This window comes from Strix aluco, chromosome 19 (genome assembly GCF_031877795.1).
Source record: "Strix aluco isolate bStrAlu1 chromosome 19, bStrAlu1.hap1, whole genome shotgun sequence".
Lineage (NCBI taxonomy): Eukaryota > Metazoa > Chordata > Aves > Strigiformes > Strigidae > Strix > Strix aluco.
The window spans coordinates 9,034,080-9,053,965 of NC_133949.1; the positions used below are offsets into that span (position 1 = coordinate 9,034,080).

Here is a 19,886-nt window from a genome sequence, read left to right on the forward strand (position 1 = left end):
GGGGGTCACAAACAGGAGGCAGAGGCTGGGCGCAAAGCATGCGGAAAGGCTTTTAATCTCCAATTCCATCGCGGCTCCCCTGGGCTCTGGTCCATGGGGCAGCTCTGGCTGTGCCCCCCCTGGCAGTGGGCACTGTGCCACTGACACGGGTGGTGCAATCGTGAGGGCACCCCGGGGAGCGTGGGCTGGCAGGGCCGGCTCGGGAGCAGGCGGGGAGGTGGTGTGGGGCCGGGGGGGGCGGTGGGGAGGCAGCGAAGGGCCGTGGTGGGGTCTCAGAGCCGGGCGGGCGGCTGGTCGTAGACGTGGTGGGTGTTGTACCGTCGCACCGTCACTGCCTCCGGCTTGCTGAAGGTGCTGCTGCCACCGCAGGCATCCGAGCTGGGGAGGGAAGGGGGGGTGTGAGGGATGAGGGTTGGGGCCACGGGGTGCTGGTGTCACCCTCTGATGCTGCTCCCATGTGCCCAGCACCCATCACGGCTCCTGGGTGGTGCAGTGGGACGTGGGGGTGGCACTCACCCCCAGAAGACCAGCATGGCCACCAGGCCGGCCAGCAGGATGGCGAAGAGGATGGAGAGGATGGAGGTGAGAGCGATCATGCCGGCGCTGTGCCCGCTGCCCATCGCTGGGGTGCTGCCGGGCTGCCGGGCTGGGGAGAGAGTGGCAGGGGAGGGAGCAACACACGCACCCCGGGGCGGCGCGGGGGGCCCGGTGTGCTCGTGGGCGATCCCAGTGCGCCATTGCACGGTGCAAATGCAACGTGCCAACACAGTGTGCAATCCCAGCGGGCCAACGGGCCGTGCAAGTGCAGGATGCGATGGTCGTGAGGAAATGCACCGTGCCAACACGGCGTGACATCGCACGGTGCCATCGTACCCCAGCAGGACCCGCAGCAGTGCCCTGCCTCAGTTTCCCCAGCTGCTCACAGGAGCACTGCACCCCGAGCCGCTGGTGCTCAGCGTGCAGCCCCCCAGGACCACCCCCCTCACCCCACCCCACTCCCCCCCGGCAGCAGGATGAGTGCGAGGGGCAGGACGAGCACCCCGGCAGCGGTACCTGTCCTCAGGGTGATGGGCTCTGACCAGGCTGTCTGCGCCACGGGCTCGGAGCCCTCCAGGGCAAGGAACTTCACCCTGGGATGGGAAGGGAGGTTGGCCACGGTCCCTGAGCTGGGGGGGGCTGTCAGCAGGCCCGGGGGGCACGTCCCCGTGAGCAGGCTCACCGGTATGGCCCGGGACCGGGCAGGGGGCCGTTGCAGGTGGGTCTCATCTCATCCTTGACGCAGCTGGTCTCGCTGCCAACACGCAGCACCGTGATCTCCCCGGGGGGTTTGGGGCAGGGGTAGTTGAGGAGGGTGGTGTTGAGGGTCATGTAGGCAGGGGCGTTGGTGGGGAACCCCTGAAAAGCCCTCTCTGGGGTCCCTGGCCCCACACTGTTGTTGAAGTTGGGTACAGCTGCAGGGATGGGGACAGGGGTGAGGAGGGACCCCGGGGGGGCAGGGGGAGCCCTGTGCACACCCCTGCCCGGGGCTGCCCCCCCAGGGCCTCGCTGCACCCCACCTACCCTCGGGGACAGCCACCACCAGCCAGATGACGGCACTGTCTTGCACCTTGAAGACGCAGCGGGGTTGCTCCAGCACGAAGGTGGAGGCGGTCGTCTGGCCCCCCAGCTTGGGGCTGGCCAGTGACGGTGTGTACGACATCTCGTCTGCAGTGACAAGCCAAGGGGGGTGCAGCAGAGGGTCCGGACCGCCCCCACTGCAGCCCCTGACCCACTGGCTGCAGTGGTGCTGGGAGCTCAGTGTGGGGATGGGGACAGGAGGGAGCTGAGCCCTGTGATCCCGGCTGTGGGGCCCCCACTCCCCTCCCGCCCCCCGTTTTGGGCTCAGACACAACGTGTTTCATGAAAAGAGGAAGCAAAGACACCCCCGTGCCACCACCCACGGAGGGACACCCCTGCGAGACCCCAGAGGACCCCACGCTGTGCCAGCAGACACCAGGGACACGAGGGGTGACCCCCAGAATGGGGGGGGCATCAGCTGTCCTGTACCTCCAGGCTCCAGGGGGGGTCCCGGTGCCCGTGCACAGGGGACCCCCGCAAGCAGGGGACAGCGGGGACCCCCAGCCCAGCTCGATGGTGTTGGCGGACTCACCCAGGCCGTGGGCCGTCGCCAGGAGCAGGAGGAGCAGCGGGAACATCGTGCGGGCGGCTGGGTGCCGAGGGCGGGAGTGCGGGTGGCTGGGCGTTGCGTCCCCAAGGGACCCGCCTGCGGCTGCCAACCGCCCACATTCCTGCAGCGGCCTCAGCCCGTGGCAAACAGGTTGGGCCCGTTTCCCCGGGGAGCATTTCCTATGCCGAGCGCCCGCGGCGAGGCGTGCTGAGAACTGCCACACTCGTGGCACGGGTGGGCAACAGCCCTCACCCAAACAATGGGGCAGAGAGTGCCACCCTAGGGTGATGCCCACCTCGGGGCTCCCCACAGACCCCACCGGTGACAGCATGTGCCCCCCCCCGTCACCAAGTGCCACCAAGCCAAGGTCCCAGGTGGTTTTTGGGGGGCCTGGTGCCACCATCCTCCACAGCTCCAGCCCTGCAAGGCCGGCAGCGGGGGCCTGGTGAACAGAGCACCAAGCTGGGGTGAGAGGAGGGCGGCGGGGGGACGTCGCCCGTGGCTGGACAAGGAAGAGGCAGTTGCAGATGTAAAATGAAAGTTTACTTGACAGGACAGGGAGCGGGAGGCGGGCGGGCAAAGCAGCCCAGTCCAGGGGGGCTGCACCCACAGCCGGGGGGCAGGGTCTGGGGCAGGGCTGGGGGGATGTGGTGGGTCCTGTAGGATCTGTGGGCGAAGGTGCTGGTTCCCGAATCCCGGCGGCACAGGGACCCCCCCACTTTGACGCTGCAGGGAGAGACAAGCAGAGGTGTCAAGCGGGGTCCGCAGGGCTCTGCCGGCCCCCCCCTGCACCAACCCCCGCCGAGGGGCCCTCTCTCCTTGCCAAACTATGACAAACCCCCCATTTAATTCAAAAAAAAGGCTTTTTAAATCTTAAAAAAGTCTCCATCGCTCCATCTCTTTGCTGATGGGGCCGAGGAGGGGGTGTTCTCCTGAGGCCCTTGTGGACATGTCCCCCCGCCCCGAGCGCGGCCCCGCGCAGCCCCCGTACCCCACGGCGCCGAGCACCGTCGCGGCCAGCACGGCCCCCAGGCCGGCGAGGATGGAGGCGATGACGACCACATCGCTGCTGCGGCGCACAGGTGCGGGGTCGATGGTGCTGGGGCTGCTGGCTGGAAGGAGGTGGGATGAGGGATATGGGGGGGACACGGGGGGCTCAGGGGTGGTGCGATAGAAAGGGGAGGCATAGGGTGGCTGGGGGAGATCGGGGATCGCTGCTGCCCTCCAGGTTTTGGGGTGATGGCATAAGGCTGGTGCTGTGCCACATGCCAGCACCACAGCTGGGTGGGTGTGGGGGACCCGCGGGGGGACAGCAGTGCCACCGGTACCTCTCCGCAGGAGGATGGGGTCAGACCACCTCGTCTCTGCTTTGGGGCCGTGGCAGCCCATCACCAGGAACTTCACCCTGTGGGATGGGTACAGAGGTGACAGCGGCGGGGATGAGCACGCCCTGGACGGGGACTTACCCCAGCCGGGACCTTGGGGGGGTCCATCCCGCCGACCTCACCTGTAGGGCCCCGGGGAGGGCAGGGGCCCGTTGCAGGGATCCCGTCCGCCCTGGCCCCCGCACGCCGTGTCACCCCCGACCCTCAGGACAGCGGGGCTCGCTGCCGAGCAGGCGTATGTGGCCACTGCCGTCTCCAGCGTCATGTAGGAGCAGGCGGTGGGCAGCTGCTCGTATAGGGGCACATCAGCCCGGGACGGGGGGTTTCTGAAGGCAGCTGAGGCTGCGTGGCACAGACAGGGGTGAGTGTCTGTGGCGAGGGTCCCCCATGTCCCCCCGCCATGGCGGGGAGTGTGTGCCGGAGCAGTGGGCGCTCACCGTTAGCGAAAGCCACCACCAGCCAGACGGCGTCGGAGGCGTTGGCATGCCGGTCGAAGACGCAGCAGGGCCTCTCCAGCGCGAAGGTGGTGGCGGTGAGCTTCCCTGGCAGTGCCGCGGGGGGCACGCGGGGCACGTAGGGCAGCAGGGCTGGGGGAGCAGGCGGTGAGCGGGGGGACCCCGTGCTCCATGCCGCTCAGCAAGCGCCCGACCCCAGCCCATATCTGCGCCAGGGTCCGTGAGCGCCGGTGCTGGCACAGCGGGGGCTCACGGGGTGCCAGCAGTCCCAGCACCAGGGGGACAGCGCCAGTGTGGGGATCCCCCAGCCATACCCACCCCCATAACCCCCTCCCTGACACAAACACCTTGCAAAGTCCCCCGAGGAAAAGACTTCGCAGCCCCTCTGAGCCCCCGTCCCCCTCTGCCCCGTCCCCTCTGGGGAAGTCACCCAGGCCCGTGGCTGCGCCCGTCCCAGCCAGCGCCAGCAGCACCCACGGCAGCTCCATGGTGTCGTCCCGGTGGGGCTGGACGTGTCGCCCTGCTCCGCTCGCCCCGTCCCACTGCCGAGGGGACGAGCCGCCCCACGAGCCCCCGCAGCGGGGACCGCCTGTCCCGAGCAGCCAGGCCCTCCCAGCCCCGCATTCCTGCACCGGCTCTGCCTGCCTGGCGAGACCCCGCGGGCAAAGGGGACCGGCTGCGCCTCCCGGGTCACCCACTGTCCCAAACCTCCCCCCTGGGAGCTGCCCCACTGGACCCCAGAGCCAAGGCACCAGAGCAGGCTGCGAGGATGCAGGGCACAAGCCTGAGATGTGAAAGGGGAAACTGAGGCACAGAGGAGGCACGTTCAAGAGTGTGTTGGCAGGAGTCAGAGGCTTTGCTGGGGCTATGGGGGCAGCTGGGCAAGTGGTCCTGCACCCCCATTTGCCCCACCAGGCCCTGACTCCCCACAGGTGCCCTGTGCCCACCCAGCACCTAGAGCCAGGGCGAGCGGTAGGCCCGTGCCCAGCTGGTTTCGGGTGTAGCCAGCCTGGCCCCGGGGGCGGGGAAGCACTCTGGAGCCATCACACCCAAAACTCACCCAAATCCCCAAGTGTTCAGGGCAAACAGTCCCACCCAGCGTTGGGGCGTGGAGGCACCCAAACTCCGGGGCCACCCCATGATGACATTTCCCCATCTGTCCTTCCCCCTCGCTGCCAGCAGGGCTGGGCTGTGGCCCCCCTCTCTGGGGAAAAGCCCCCCCCAAGCTGTTGGGACCAGGGGAGTGAGCCAGGATGGGGAGCTACCCCACAGCACGGGGGCACCCCACTGCACTGCTACCCCCCCACCCCGGCTGCTCTCCATGCAGAGGGGTGTGGGTGGTCCTCCTCTCTCCTCTCGCCGACGTGACTGGCTCCAGTGCAGGTCCATCCCGCAGTGGAGCAGGGGATTGCAGCTTTCAGGGGGATTTCCTGAGCCAGGGGAACCCCCAGGGAACACGGGGACCCACCAGCTCTCACAGGAGAGGGTGGCTGATGAGGTGGGGGCAAGGGCAGGAGTAATGACTGCCACCCCCTGCACCCACAAAGGGCAGCCTTGGGGACCACCAGCAGCCAGAGTGGGCAAACAGGGCATGGCGTGGCAGTTGGGCCCCCTCTAGAAGGAGAGGTGAGACCTGGTTACCCGGGACATGGAGAAGGCTGAGGTACTCAATGACTTTTTTGCCTCAGTCTTCACCAGGCAGTGCTCCAGTCCAAGGGACAGCAGGCAAAGAGGGGACTGGGGGGATGAAGAACCACCCACTGCAGGAGAAGAGCAGGTTTGAGACCATCTCAGGACACACAAGTCCATGGGATGTGATGAGATGCATCTGCAGGTCCTGAGGGAACTGGTGGGTGAAGTGGCTCGTCCACTGTCCATCACATTTGAGAAGTCATGGCAATCCAGTGAAGTTCCTACTGCTGGGAAAGGGGAAAATATAATCCCTGTTTTTAAAAAGGGAAATAAAGAGGATCTGTGGAACTAGAGGCCAGTCAGTCTCACCTCTGTGCCTGGCAGGATCATGGAGTGGATCCTCCTGGAAACTGCTGGGGCACACGGAAAATAAGGAGGTGACTGGTGACAGCCAACATGGCTTCACTAAGGGCAAATTGTGTCTGACAACTTGGTGGCCACCTATGATGGGGTTACAGCACTGGTGGGTGAGGGAAGAGCAACTGACATCATCTACCTGGACTTGTGCAAAGCCTTTGACACTGTCCCACACGACATCCTTGTCTCTAAATTGGAGAGACGTGGATTTGATGGATGGAGACTCGGTGGATGAGGAATGGGGTGGGTGGTTGCACTCAATGCTCAATGTCTGAGTGAGGAGCGGTGATGAGTGTCGTTTCTCAGGGATTGGGGTTGGTGCTGTTCAACATCTTTGCTGGGGACATGGACAATGGGATCGAGGCACCCTCAGCAAGTTCACCGATGACACGGAGCTGTGTGGTGCAGTGACACGCTGGAGGGAAGGGATGTGCCATCAGAGGGACCTGGACAGGCTGGAGAGGTGGGACCATGTGAACCTCGTGGAGTTCAACAAGGCCAAGTGCAAGGTCCTGCACATGGGTCCGGGCAATCCCAAGCACAGATACAGGCTGGGCGAGGAGTGGATGGGGAGCAGCCCTGAGGAGAAGGACTCGGGGGTGTTAGTGGGTGGAAAACTGACTGTGAGCCAGCAACGTGCACTCGCAGCTCAGAAAGCCAACTGTGTCCTGGGCTGCATCAGGAGAAGTGTGGCCAGCAGGGCGAGGGAGGGGATTCTCCCCCTCTGCTCCGCTCTGATGAGACCCCCCCTGCAGTGCTGCGTCCAGCTCTGGGGGCACCAACATCAGAAGGACACAGACCTGCTCGAGCGGGGCCAGAGGAGGCCACAAAAATGATCTGGGGGCTGGAGCACCTCCCCTGTGAGGACAGGCTGAGAGAGTTGGGGGGGTTCAGCTGTAGAAGAGAAGGCTCTGGGGAGACCTTAGAGCGGCCTCCCAGTGCTTAAAGGGGCTACAGGAAAGAAGGGGAGGGACTCTTTATCAGGGGGTGTAGGGATAGGACAAGGGGTAACAGTTTTAAACTGAAAGAGGGGAGATTTAGATGAGATATAAGGAGAAAATTCTTCCCTGTGAGGATGGTGAGGCCCTGGCACAGGTTGCCCACAGAAGCTGTGGCTGCCCCCTCCCTGGAAGGGTTCAAGGCCAGGTTGGACAGGGCTTTGGGCAACCTGGGCTAGTGGAAGGTGTCCCTGCCCATGGCAGGGGGGTGGGAACTGGATGGTCTTTAAGGGCCCTTCCAACCCAAACCAGTCTGTGATTCTGTGATTCTCTGTTGTTTGCCAAGGGCAGCGGCTGCCCACTCCTGGGTGGGAGGGGATTTTCCACCCCCTTTCCTGCAGGGGCTGGGACCGCGCCTTCAGATTAAGTGGAAATGGGGCATTCAAAGATTACACAGTCCAGCAGCATAGGGGGAAAACAGGCGCAGCTGTAACCTCCATCACTCCTTCCTCTTCCAGGGAAAGGGGTCTTCTTCCCCTCATCCTACCCAGCAATATGTGCCCCAGGGTCCCCAGCAGCAGCAGATGCCCACGGGGACATTCCAGCCCCCATCTGCCACCCCAGAGCCCTCCTTTGTGCCTTCTGGCGGGGTGAGGGAGGCAGGGTGACGCAGGGGGATAGTGAGTCACAGTTTCAGCTGCCAGTACGTACTGGGACGTGGGGCCAGCATACCTGCGGGGTCAAGGCTTGACTAATAATAACCACCCCGCTGCAAATGAGCTGGCACCGCCAGGAGAAGGGAGAAATGTCTGCTGTGGGTCTCCAGTCAGGGCCGGGGGGACCCACGGCTTTTGGTCAGACCTGTCTGGTAGCATTATAAGCACTTATCTGGGGCTCTGTCCCCTCCCAGCTCCAACCAGCACCACGGCATCAAAGTCGTGCTTCCACCCTCACCAGCTCTGACACCTTCCCCCTCGGCTGGCTGCTACCCCTGTCCCGGGGCAGAGAGGGGACCGGCTTTGAAGCATCTCATAGTGTGACCAGCAGAAGTAGGGAGGTGACAGTCCCCCTGTACTCTGCACTGGTGAGGCCACACCCAGAGTGTTGTGTTCAGTTTTGGGCACCTCAATACGAGAGAGATCTCGAGGGGCTGGAGCGAGTGCAGAGGAGGGCAACAAGCTGGGGAAGGGCCTGGAGAATAAATCCTGTGAGGAGAGATTGAAGGAGCTGGGACTGTTCAGTGTGAGGAGGAGAAGGTGAGGGGAGACCTCATCACTCTCTACAGCTCCCTGAAAGGACATTGTAGAGAGGTTGGTGCTGGTCTCTTCTCACAGGGAATTAGTGACAGAACAAGAGGGAACGGCTTTAAACTGCAACAGGGGAGGTTCAGACTGGACATTAGGAAAAAATTTTTCACAGCAAGAGTGGTCAGAGAGTGGAATAGGCTGCCCAGGGAGGGGGTGGAGTCCCCATCCCTGGGTGTGTTTAAGGGTCGTTTGGATGAGCTGTTGGGGGATGTGGTGTAGGGGAGAACTTTATAGAGTAGGGCTGAGGGTTGGACTCGATGATCCCGAGGGTCTTTTCCAACCTGAATGATTCTGTGATCTCCCTGTGCAGCGGTGCCCGAGTGCCTGGCTCTGCTGTTTTCCATCCCTTTGCCGCCTGCATCCCCCCGCCACGGGGGCTAAGCCACCTCAGGGCTCAGCATGGTCATGGAAAGGATTTTAGGAGCTGCCTCGTGTCCTCGTGGCAGAGGATGTGCCAGCCCGGGACGAGCCGCTGAGCCTGCCCAGCTCACGCCACGGTGCCCAGGCCCTGGACCAGCCCAGACGCGGGAGGCTCCAGCTGATTCACACTCAGGAGCCTTTGCAGAAGATGCCTTGGGCCACACTCAGCAGGAAATTCTTGCTTTGTACAGGGCTGGGTGAACCCTGCTCAATTTTCACTTCAGTTTTGATTGCTGGGAGAACACGATCTAGGGATAGAAAGCTGAGGTTTCAACTCGAAACCTCTCCCTTTCGCAACCAGAGCAGGAGAAGAGCAGACACAGCTCATTTGTGTAGAGCTCAGCAACACAGACACGTACCTGCTGCTCCCAAGGAGCTTCTGTTCTCGCAGCATCCCCAAACTTCGATGGATATTTGAGGGTTTCCTCCCTAGAGCCTGTAGCAGAGGGTAACCAGGAGGCTGCCAGCACAAGATGGACACTGGGGAGGGCTCCAGCCCTTGACGGCTCTGAAAAACCTTTCCTTTTTATATTGGCATGACAAAGAAAATTGCCCTCTGCTGGTCCAGGACATGCTGGTTCCAGGAGGACACCAAGACAGAGCTACCATGAAGCACAACCACATCCCAGATCTCCTGGGAAGGAGGTGAAATGGCAGATGGCACCAGGGCCTGTGATGGGCCAAAGGGATTTAATGTGGCCAGAGCTCCTGGGACTTGCAGCTGGGGCCAGTGGCCACAGGGAGGGGAAGAGCCAGAAGCAGCCCTTAAGAAAGGATTCAGGTGACAAGAAGCCTGGGAACAACGTACAGTAAAGCCACCAGGACTGGGGCAGCATCCCCTTCACGACAGACAGAGTCACCGCCGGGTGGCACCAGCACTCCCTGCAGCAGCAGCACAAAGCACCACAGCTCCTCCCTGCAGAGGCTTCACCGGGCACCAACAGCCCCAGCCTGCTGCCACATCGCCTGAGAGAGTGGGGAAAAAGAGGGGCAGGACGTGCCAGAAGGGTTTCAAGACACAGCAAGGGCAGGGGACTGCGACCTCCCCCGGGATGGACACTGCTGGGTCACCTCAGCTGGCACCGTGGCCACAGAGCACCAGGCTCCAGCGGGTGAGAAGCACTGACAGGCTGCAACTCCTGCCCCCGCAGAGATTTGTGTCCCTCCAGCAGAGCTGAGCTTTGCCTCCTCTCTCCTGGCTGGATCGAGTGTCCCCAGCTTCCAGAGAAGGCCACCGAGCAGGGAGGCACCCCAAGCCATGAGGCAGCTTGAAGGCAAAGCAGCAACTCGCTGTGGGAATGAGACGTGTTTATTACACCCAATCAGAGATACAGGGCAAGGAGGCTTCGCTCTAAGAGGTGCCTCACGGACAGGGAGCTGCAGTGGGCTGGAGGGAGGCCCTCGTTTGCCTTCCAGGTGGTTTAGCGGAAGCGAGATGCTCCCCTCTCCCCATCCTGTCCCCAAGCGTCACCAGGGCAAGGTCCTGCCTTCACAAGGGGATCTGTCACCTCACTGTCCCCGCCGGTCCTGGCTGTGGCCATCAACCCCATTCAGAGACACAAGAGCACTTTCTACAAAAATATCCCTTCCTCCCCAAAAAAGAGACTGTAAAGAGCAGGCAGGGCTCTCATGGTACAGTGTTATTGCTCAGTGTGACGGGCGGTCAGACACAGGAACTTAAGGCAACAGGAATAAGTGCACTGGGTGGGTCCCCCGACACGTGCACGGCACAGCCGGGCCCCCACCCCAGCTCATTGTCTCAGGCAGTCCTCGGTGACGCCCTGCGCGGCCAGCTCCGCCAGCACATTGTCCAGGTAGTTGGGGTCAGGGTAGCCGTGGCCACTCAGGTTTGTGTCCATCTCTGTCTTGTGGTGGATCTCGTTCCACACCACCGTGTTGCTCTCGCCGGTGGTGCTGGAGGTGCCCACTGTGAAAATCAGGCGTCTCTTCCAGGCCACCCTCAGGAGCTCCAGGACCTAGAGGTGGAAAGAGAAAAACCAAAAGCTGGCCTTCAGCAGCTAGGAGACATGAGCCAGGAAAGCAGTCTGCCAGAAGCTTGACAACCTAAATCCCTGCTGTAGCAGGAGGAAACCAAAGATCCCAGCATGACAAAGGTTCTCCCTCACCTCCCAGTTACCCACGTGGTGTCACTGATGGGAAGGACCATTCCCTACACATGTTGGGCTTCCAGGATTTGAAAAATACTGGCATGAGTTGAGACAAACACACCCACCCAGTGGAAACAGGGAGAGGAAGTGCCAGCAGTGGGACTTTCCAAGCTCAGCTGTTCTCAGTGCAAACCTTGAAACTGTCCAGCCCAAGATAGTCCAGGAGTGTCTTCCCAAAAGATCAGATGGGATTGTGTTTAGTAAAGGAATGAAGGAGAACAAGTGTTCAGTCAAAGCTGTGAAGAAGCAGCAAAGATCTTCATGGGCAGAGGGATTAGAAATACATGTAAGGAACAAACAGCATGGACAACTACCAAGGATAGCTGGTCAGCATCACGGGGACAGCTCCCAAACACAACGCTGTTGTGCTGATCCACCAACACAGAACCAAGAGACAACCTCCGAAGGGTCACGTTGTCAGGGTGTGATACCTTACCTTTCTGCCCTTCTCGTTATCGGGTAGATAACAGTAGCGAGGAAAGCCTCTTGCTGTGTACGGCATCCCAGGGTTGGGGTGCTCAGGGCCCTGCAACAGAAAAGACATATCCATCTTCACACGAGTTGGACAAACCCTCAGCAGCGGGATGTCCCAAGTCACCCACATACTGAAGAACAGCCAGTGCAGCTGCTGGCTCCAGGCACCTCAGGCTGCTCAGTGATGGGCTGCCAGCAGGTACTGTACTGTGTCACAGACATTTCTTTAACCTAGGTTTCCTGTAGCACTCTTGGGCATCGAATCTTATAAAAATAATTTATTCAGATGACACAGTGAAAAACCAGATCAAGCTGGGTGCCTCCGGAGAGGGACCCTGAACAAAGAAACCCCTGGGAAATTATACCCTTATGATCTAAGTTCCCCTCCCCTCATGTGATGGTTCGGTCCAACAGTAATATTTGGGTCTGGGGTCTTCTTATTCCTCATTGGATCCCTTCTCTGTCTCTAGGCTTGTTTCTTTTCTCATCTCAAAGATGCAGCTTCTGCTGATGGATGTAGCTACCTTATTTTTCAACAGGATGCACCAGTCTCGGGGCGTCCCTTCATGTAACTAAGTGTAAGTTCAGCATAAGTTCACTACTTGTGGCCTAAGGCTTTAGTGGGTCTTTCTATTAATGCTATATAATGGATTCTGTTTGAGCTAGGAAGTGACTATACAATGGATTCTGTTTGAACTACTATTACAGCTGGATCCCAACGCTTTTCTGGGAGGCTCCCACAGCCTGTGCTCCCCGGCAGCAGCCGTTCCTGCGGGCGTGCTGTGCGCTCACCTGAATGCCTCTGCTGATGTGATACACGATCTGGATTGTCCCGCAGTCCCTGTGGCCAGGGAGGGATTGGGGGAAAGTGGAGACCTCCATCTTCCCTTTGGGCTGAGTACCAGTTTTCTCTCCATAGATGGTTTTACAAGAAGGGCACTGCAAACTCCCGTCCTGCGAGGAGAGAGAAGCAGGTATCAGAGCTCCACACCCACGTCACACGGGCACGGGGGACCCGCGGGGACGGGCCAGCGTGGTACCTTGTTGCCGCTGGAGTACATGGCCAGCATGCAGAGCATGTGGAAGGAGTGCTGGCAGTTTGTCAGACGACCAACTGTCTCTGGCTTGATGGCGCTGCCTTCGCACGTGTCGCTGTAACCAGAGGGGGAGGACAGCTTCTCCATGCAGATGATACAGTCCTAGAGTCCAAGACACAACGGAGAAAACCACTGTGTGGTGCAAGCACAGGCTGATTGTGTACCTGACCCACCAAGGAAGCCAGCAAAGAGATGCTTCAGGAAGATTTGCCTTCGACTTTAATCCTTCCCTTTGAGGTCTAAGGGCACAGAGACCAGATTTCCTTATCTGGCTGGTACCACCCCACTCCACCACCTCCTGGTCGGCACAGGAAGAGAGCTGCCATCAGTCAGAGGGGACGAGTGGGAACCGAGCATGGTTATGTCCTGCTCCTCTACAGAGCAGCTCCAGTGCAGGGTTTTGATGTCTGTAGTTCTGACCTGTATGAGCACTGAGAGGAGACCAAAGCCAAACTCTCTCCTCCACCCCAGGCCCTGCAGCCAGCTCCAAGGGAAACGGGGTGGCATTGCCAGCCTTAGCTATTCAACCCACACCGTGCTTTCTGTCACAGTCCTCTGATGAGGACAAGTCACCAGTTACCACATGTGGGCTTCAGGCAGTGCTGAGACCTCTCCACCTAGCATCAACGGTGCCACTGCAAGCAGCAGTATCTACCAGATAGGATGCCCACGGAAGGGTGGTCCTCAGGCATCGCTGTGGTTTTCACAGCACCCCAGTGAACAGACCACTGGGCAAGCTGGAGTTGCTTCACTGTCCTCTCACCTCATCAGCTGGAGTGCCCTTCAGCTCTTCCAGGTACCTCTTCACTACTGCTTCTGGCTCAGTCAGTGTCACTGCACAAGGAGAAAGATGAGAAAAAAAAGAGAAGAAATCAGACACACTGAGAGATATGACAGGTGTGTGCAGGGTGAGCTAGAGAGAAGGGAGACAAGCAAGTCACTGGCCAGGATGCCAAGGAGAAAGGTTAGGGTTAGAGGGGGAGAAGAAGCTGCTCCCTACAAGCCCTACAAAGGCTTTGCTACCAGAAATGGCTACCACTAGGACGGTGAGTGACGCAGATGGGAGAACCCCCTGGCAGATGTGGTTCCCTGTGCCATGCACCCAGGGGTCTGCTTGTAGCTGCTGTGCTCCAGTTCTTCCCACGTACCCCAGGCGACTCCAGGCAGGTCCCAGCTGGACTTTCTTTGTGCACACCAGAGGCCAGCTAGGATCAAACTCAATCCATGGTCTCAGTGGGATAGAGTATTACATCATCTGTGCTGTCAAAGGAGAAAAGGCATTCCCATATCGCCCCAGCTGGCACCTGACAAGGAGACTCAGCAAGACACTAAGCTTCAGGCCTTGTTTCGAGTATGGCAGAATGAGCCTCACATCCTTAACACAGAACAGTGGCCTTTCTCTCGAGCTTCCACATACTCATATCCAGCAAAATACAGTGCAAGTCACAGGCTATATAAAACAAACCAGCTTTCTAACACGTACCCTATTTGCAGCACACAACACTGATATCTTTGCATTTTCCTGAATATAGTCCCTGGTCCCCATCCACCCAGGCACGGGCACCCGAGCAGCCCACCAGCACCGGCAGCCTGGTCCCCTCGGAGGTGTTACGGGATTAAGCAAAAACACCACACAACACCCGGAGCAAGTTAACGCCAAGAGAACCAGCAGTCATCTCAACTCCCAGCCCATCCTTTTGGAGCTGCCCAGCGAGCCTTGGCTTAAGCCAGTGAGCATCGCACACCTCCGCACGGTGCCCAGCCCCGGGCGAGAGGAGATGAGCTCCTTACCGGTCATCGGGCCCGTCACGGAGGCTGCCAGGCTCTTCCACCAGCCTAGGAAAGGAAACATTTGCACAAGTGACGTTATGACTCCACCTGGCAGGAGGCAAAAGAGAGACCTGTCACTTGGCTCAGGGGAATCTTGCCCTTCCTTCCCGAATCTACTGCTGGGGGAGACCGGGGGAAAGCTGTGTTGAACAGGGCAGCAAAGGATAGCTCTTCCTTCTCCGTTCTCCATCCCAGCCAGGGCCAGGATGGACAGTGGGGAGCAAAGGAAATGCTAACAGCAGCCAGACAGGCCACAACCATCTGTGCCTGACACCCCAGGGCCTCACGAGAAACTTGTACTCCAACACTGCCCAAGAGAGATTTGCTCTCAAGCTCGTTTCTAAGCCACTGTAGGACATCGACCGTGCTTTAGCACAGAGAGTACCGCTACTCCAAACTCCACGCTCCCAGACAGACACAGAGCATCACCACGTGCAACAGGCAGGCATCAGAGCTGTGGGTGTACCTGCACAACACGCATCTTCAGCTTACCCCATCCACTTGGGGCTTTCAAGGAAGATGGAGGGTTCGCAAGCATTGTCTCTGTGGTTGAAAAAGCTGCACATCAAGAGATAGCCACATTGGAGCCAGCACCGAGCTGTTCTGTCACCCAAAAAGGCAATGTCTGTCACCAGCAGAAAGGGGTGGATGCTATTTTCTGGATAACCATTTTTCATGGTAGAGGCAAACATGGTGAAGAAGAAGGGAAGGACTGCTCACATGTCACAGGTGTCATTAAACAGGCAAAGACCTGGATGGCACAGATCCTGTACCACACAGGAGCCCCTCGTTCCCTTGAACACCAGCTCTGCAAGCTGATAGTGCCAGAGGGGTACCTTGACAGAGATCATAAGGTCACCCCACAGCACAGACAGCTGGGTGAGATGCCACCACGGAAAAGATGCCTTTTCACTGCAGTCAAGCTACCTTGGGGCAACAGAAGAGAGTAAGGCAGAGCTCTGTGTTGGGTGGAAAATCATCTAGCTAAGGAAGACTGATGAACTCTCCTAAATGAAAATGCAGTCATTAAGATGAGTTATTTTCAGAAGGCGATTCCTGGCTATCCTGAAACACATGATTCCTGGCAGCTGTAGAAGGAGGAAGGGATGACTGAGCACACAGAGCAAGAAAAGGAGCCCAGGAGGTGAAGGGATGCTCCCTCTGAGTGCCAGTGCTGGGCAGGGGGAGAGATGGCTGACATCTCTGGCAGAGCAGGGCTGTGAGGATCACCCTCTGGAGACCCTTAGCCAGGAGGGTGGTAACAGGATAAAATAAGCATTAAGCCAAAGAGGAACACGGAAGCAGATGTTTTCCACTTCAGGGGCATGCCAAAAATCCCCTGGAAAAACATTTCCAAGAACTGCCTCAAGAAGAGTAGGAGACAAACAGGAGCCTGGGCAAGCCTCAGCCTTCCAGCTCTCAGGCAAAGAGCTCAGCAGTGCCAGAAACTGCTTCAAGGCTTCATCACCGGATCTCACAGGGAACGCGGCTGCTTGTCTTGTCTTTTCCAAAGGAGAGAAATGGGTCCACGAATCCTCTCTACTGGGACCTTGCTCACACACAGCGCATCACGAGCTCCCAGCCAGGAAGGAGTCACATCAATCAGTCTGAGCTGTCTCAGCTCGCTGTCAGAGCTCAGCTCGGCGCTTACTGTGCCTGATGCACTCCCAGCTGAGTGCTCTGTGATGTCCCTGCTCCAGGCTGGCAAACAGGGTGGCACTTTCCACGTGTGGCAGTTGGAACCAGGCTCTGGTTTGCAACCTCAAGAGACCTTCATGGTCACATGGGAGATGGAGGCTTCAGCATCCTCGGCTCTGCAGGTTTTGGAGAGGACCGTGTACTAGCTGCTACCCACCGTAACTCCATCCGCTTCCACAAGTACCCAGACATGATGACCACCATGTTCTCATTCCTGAGGATCCCGTGCTGCCTGGCAGACTGACCACCAAGTCTTTCTCCACCTAGAACTGTGCTTTCCAGGTGGCTCTTTTTGAAGTGACCTTCTTGTCTCCTCTGGCTATGGGCTGCAGAAAGCAATGCCAAAAAGATGCACACACAAGGTGGTGAAGATAGCGAGGGAACTGAGCAGAGAGGGTGTGTTACACCAGCAGCAACGCCTGCCCAGTACCTGGCAGAACACCCCAGCTCACCTGCACAGCAGATCTGAGCAGCTTTAGAGCAATTCACCTCGTTCAGGATAGTGGAGGATGCTCCTTCCCTGCAGCCCCTGCTGTGCATTTCTCTTGCTGTGGACTTTCCTTCCTCTGTAGCAGCTCAAAGGAACAAAGAGATGACTTGCTCAAGAAATGGCCAGACTCATTCAAATCACATCAATGAAAGGGGACAAAAATCCTGGTGCAGAGCTGGGTAAAAACGAGGACAAGAAAGCTCTTGCAGAGTCTGTGGGGTAGAGCAGGGTTTCAGGTAAAGCAAACGGCATTACACCACCTCACCAGCTCGCATTAGGATGGAGCTGGGGCAATGAGACAGGCAGAAGAGGGTGATGCAGCCCTCAGCCATCCTTGGAAACCCATGTCTGACGGGTTTGCATTGTGGTATCTCTGATCTGTTCCTGTCACTTTGCTCTGATGCATTTAGAGCCACACCAAGGTTGCCTGGAGAGAGAAAGGGCTGGAGAGCCCAGGTGCTTTAGAAAAACCTGTCCCCAGCTGCATGTATTTGAATGTCCAGTCCTGAGGAAGCCTTCTGATGCTGAGAACTTGGTTTCAGCAAGGGTAGCGAAGCCCACAGAGCTTTCCTTGCCTCTGAAGAGAGGCTCTTCCTTGGGCAGACCAGCACATCTGGCAGGCCACGTCCCAGCAGCACAGGGGGAGCCAGAAGAAGGCTGGGAGGCACAACACCCGCCACAGCACGAGCCATATATGCTTCAGCACGTGAATCACTTCCTTGCTGGACCATTTGCTCTGTAAAAGCATTTACCTCCAAACCTTTGTCCTAGCTATCCCCTGGGATCATCAAAGCCTGTTTCAGTCCCCAGAGTTTTCTGGATTCAATAGCAGATTGAAAATGCAGTAGCAGAATAAACTGATGCTGTTTATCACCAGCTGGCCTAACGCTGTGCTATTGATTTATCTGGGATGTGAAGGAACGTTTACCATTCTTTCATTTACAAATAAAGGAATAACAATTCCTTTTTTAATGCTTCCCCTTCCTCCCTGTAAATAATAAGTTGCTTGCTGGTTACAAGGGCTTTCCATGGGCAACATTTAACAAATGTGTTTTGAATCCTTGCTCAGCAACCAAATGCTTGCAGCGGTAAGATGCCTCCTTCTGTATCCCAAAACAAGCCATATGGTTAGCAGCAGACTCTTTTTTGATACCCTATGCAGGCCAGACACAGGTTGTTTCTAGTTATTGTCATGGACAGTCACCCAACTCAGATCACCTCTGCCCTCTGCTCCCCGGACTTGCAAAGGCTGGACCTACCAGCCTCAACCCCCAAGAGGACTGTCCGGAGCCCAGGAAGGTGAGAGGAGATTTGGTGTTAAAACTAGGTTTATCCCCATTTAGCATTTCAGCAGGATGGCCAAGAGACCAGGCTGCTCTGGTTGTGACACAGAGCATCCCTGTTATTGCAGCCTGTCTCTGTCAGCAGATAGTGCCCCCTAGGAAGAGTGAGCTTCCCCGACTCCAAAGGGCTCCCCAAGGCACCGACATGGTCCGCAGACCCAGCTGCAGATGGATGGACATACATGGAGCAACTGGGGTCAGCTGGGATTACTCCCCTTGCCTAGCCAGATCCTGTCCTGCCTGGCAGAGAAGGACAAGCCATCTCCCCTCCCTCTGTACTGCAGCACTCCGCATGTGACCGCCCACCCCAGAGAGAGGACGTGCAGGGAAACCTCCAAGCCAGGGGAAAAGTGGATGGTGATCTCATCAGCCCAGAGGGTTACGAGCAGCACACCAAACCCAAACCAACACCACCTCCCTTCAGCGCTGCCACGGGCCCGGGAAGGCAGAGGAGCCCTGTGGTGGCCGGCTCCATGCCCCAGCAGCACAGCAGCGCTTGGAGAGAGCTGGACAAGCCGCTCGCCTCCCTCCCGGAGTGCCGGCGGGGTCTCAGCCTGTGCTGAGGGGCAGGCAGCGGCTGCAGCAGCCCGAGGAAGCCCAGCGCTGTGCCGGCCGCCGGGAAGGCAGCGCTGAGCCATCAGGACGGTGGATGCTGCCAGGCCGTGTGCCAGCACAGCGCCTGCCCGGAGACTACGGCTTCCCCGAGACCTGCAGCACGCGTCTGCGCCAGAGACATCGCTGCCAGAACGGCAACAACGTTAATGAGTCCTAACTAATTAGCGCCGTTGTTTAACATAACCCAGCTATTCACCAAGCTGGCTGCAATTCCGCCAGTGCTGCCTCAACCCGTGTGGGGCCTGGGTTTGCAGCAGCGGGAGGGAGCGAGAAGGGGCTCGGCAGGGACCCACCACCACCAATTTTGGCACCAGCTGGTTGTAGTCAGCACACTGACGGGCCTGCTTCTGGATGCACAGCTCTCACTAGAGCTCTCTATACTGGAAAATCCTAGAGGGGTGTGGGAGGGGAAAGGGCACATGATGCAGAAATTCAGGGCACAAAACAGGCCCATCTCTGCCTGAGAAAAGACAAAGAGAACAGCCCGGCCAAAAGTCAGGCTCAGTACTTTCCCTGCAGAACAATGCTCCAAAGCCTGGAGGGGTGTTGTACAGCTTGTTCCTAGGAGGGACTGAGCACCCTCTTCATCGCAGGAGTCATGCACTCTGCAGGACTGGCATCCCTGCCCCCAGCAAAGGGGATTCCGCTTTCTAAAACGAGAGGGGGGATTTTAGCAATCTAAAACGCAGAAAGGCACCCCTTCTCAGGGGTCAGCTTGGAAAGGGCAGAGCCGGCAAAGAGTCTCCTCTGCAGCACATCCTGAGCAGGCCGAGGATGGCTGGGACAAATCCTGCCATACCAGATGGGAGAAGGAGCTGCTTGGTGCCCCTTCCCCAGACACTGTCCCACCCTCCTGCTGGTGTCCCCTTTCTGCTCCTCCAGAGCTGTCTGGCCTTGGCAGGTGGCATTGGTGAGCTGGCAGGGAGGTGGCAGCCTGGCTCTTGGGGAATCTTGGCACCAGGCACAGCCCCGACACCCCCGAGGGACGAGGCAGGTGCCAGCCCTGCCCCAGCACACCCAGCCTTTGGCCAACGGGTGGCTCAGCAGCCCCAGCAGGCAACACACGTGTGCTCCCAGGTGCTGCAGCAAGCACCAGGGAACCAGCATCTCACAGAGGAAGAGGCATTGCTGGTGGGGTGTGTGACACCTGGCATGGCTACAGCCACTCCTCTGCTCCCCCGACAAGATACCTAATGCTGTGTGCATTGCTCTCGCCCCCCCAGCCCATGTCCAATCCTCCCCACCTACCCCATTTCACGCTCTGAAGTCGCAGGACATATCCTCCTATTAACATCACACTCTTATGAGCATCCTGGTTGCTTGCACCCACGTCTCCTCCGTGTCAGGGAGGGCCTGATGTTGTGAGCGGTGCAGACCCCGGTACCAACAGACTGCGTTGAGCAGAAGCCAGCAGCCAGTCTCACTGCAGGGTGTGGGGACTGGAGAGAAG

General features: G+C 58.7%; 2 protein-coding genes across 9 annotated transcripts in view; both read right to left on the reverse strand.

The window, feature by feature from the left end:
• Nucleotides 1-32: 32 nt before the first annotated feature.
• Nucleotides 33-2,210, reverse strand: LOC141932079 (uroplakin-3b-like protein 1). Its single transcript, XM_074845104.1, has 6 exons — nucleotides 2,150-2,210; nucleotides 1,561-1,704; nucleotides 1,220-1,451; nucleotides 1,054-1,130; nucleotides 517-646; nucleotides 33-378 (listed from the first exon to the last, which is right to left on the reverse strand). Exons 1-6 carry the CDS (start codon nucleotides 2,193-2,195, stop codon nucleotides 273-275), a joined length of 735 nt encoding a protein of 244 aa, XP_074701205.1. The 5' UTR covers nucleotides 2,196-2,210; the 3' UTR covers nucleotides 33-272.
• An 8,136-nt stretch (nucleotides 2,211-10,346) lies between these two features.
• DTX2 (deltex E3 ubiquitin ligase 2) overlaps nucleotides 10,347-19,886 on the reverse strand; it is a 39,740-nt gene continuing 30,200 nt past the window's right edge. For 4 of the 8 annotated variants that reach the window (XM_074845585.1, XM_074845586.1, XM_074845590.1 and 1 more), the window contains 6 exons: nucleotides 14,252-14,338; nucleotides 13,224-13,294; nucleotides 12,404-12,562; nucleotides 12,156-12,317; nucleotides 11,326-11,415; nucleotides 10,347-10,697 (listed from right to left, as the gene is read on the reverse strand). In XM_074845585.1, coding sequence (XP_074701686.1) covers nucleotides 10,473-10,697; nucleotides 11,326-11,415; nucleotides 12,156-12,317; nucleotides 12,404-12,562; nucleotides 13,224-13,294; nucleotides 14,252-14,338 — 794 coding nt within the window. In that variant the 3' untranslated portion in view covers nucleotides 10,347-10,472. The remainder of the gene's footprint in view (nucleotides 10,698-11,325; nucleotides 11,416-12,155; nucleotides 12,318-12,403; nucleotides 12,563-13,223; nucleotides 13,295-14,251; nucleotides 14,339-19,886) is intronic. The other 4 variants (XM_074845587.1, XM_074845591.1, XM_074845588.1 and 1 more) reach the window with 2 other exon arrangements.

Excerpts from the sequence above, each read along its gene's own strand:
- LOC141932079 (XM_074845104.1), bottom strand. The coding sequence starts at position 2,195 with ATGTTCCCGCTGCTCCTCCTGCTCCTGGCGACGGCCCACGGCCTGG. Across the intron at positions 1,452-1,560 it reads GGTGGTGGCTGTCCCCGAGG|CTGTACCCAACTTCAACAAC; the intron begins GTAGGTGGGGTG and ends CCATCCCTGCAG. Across the intron at positions 647-1,053 it reads GCCCATCACCCTGAGGACAG|CCCGGCAGCCCGGCAGCACC; the intron begins GTACCGCTGCCG and ends CTCTCTCCCCAG.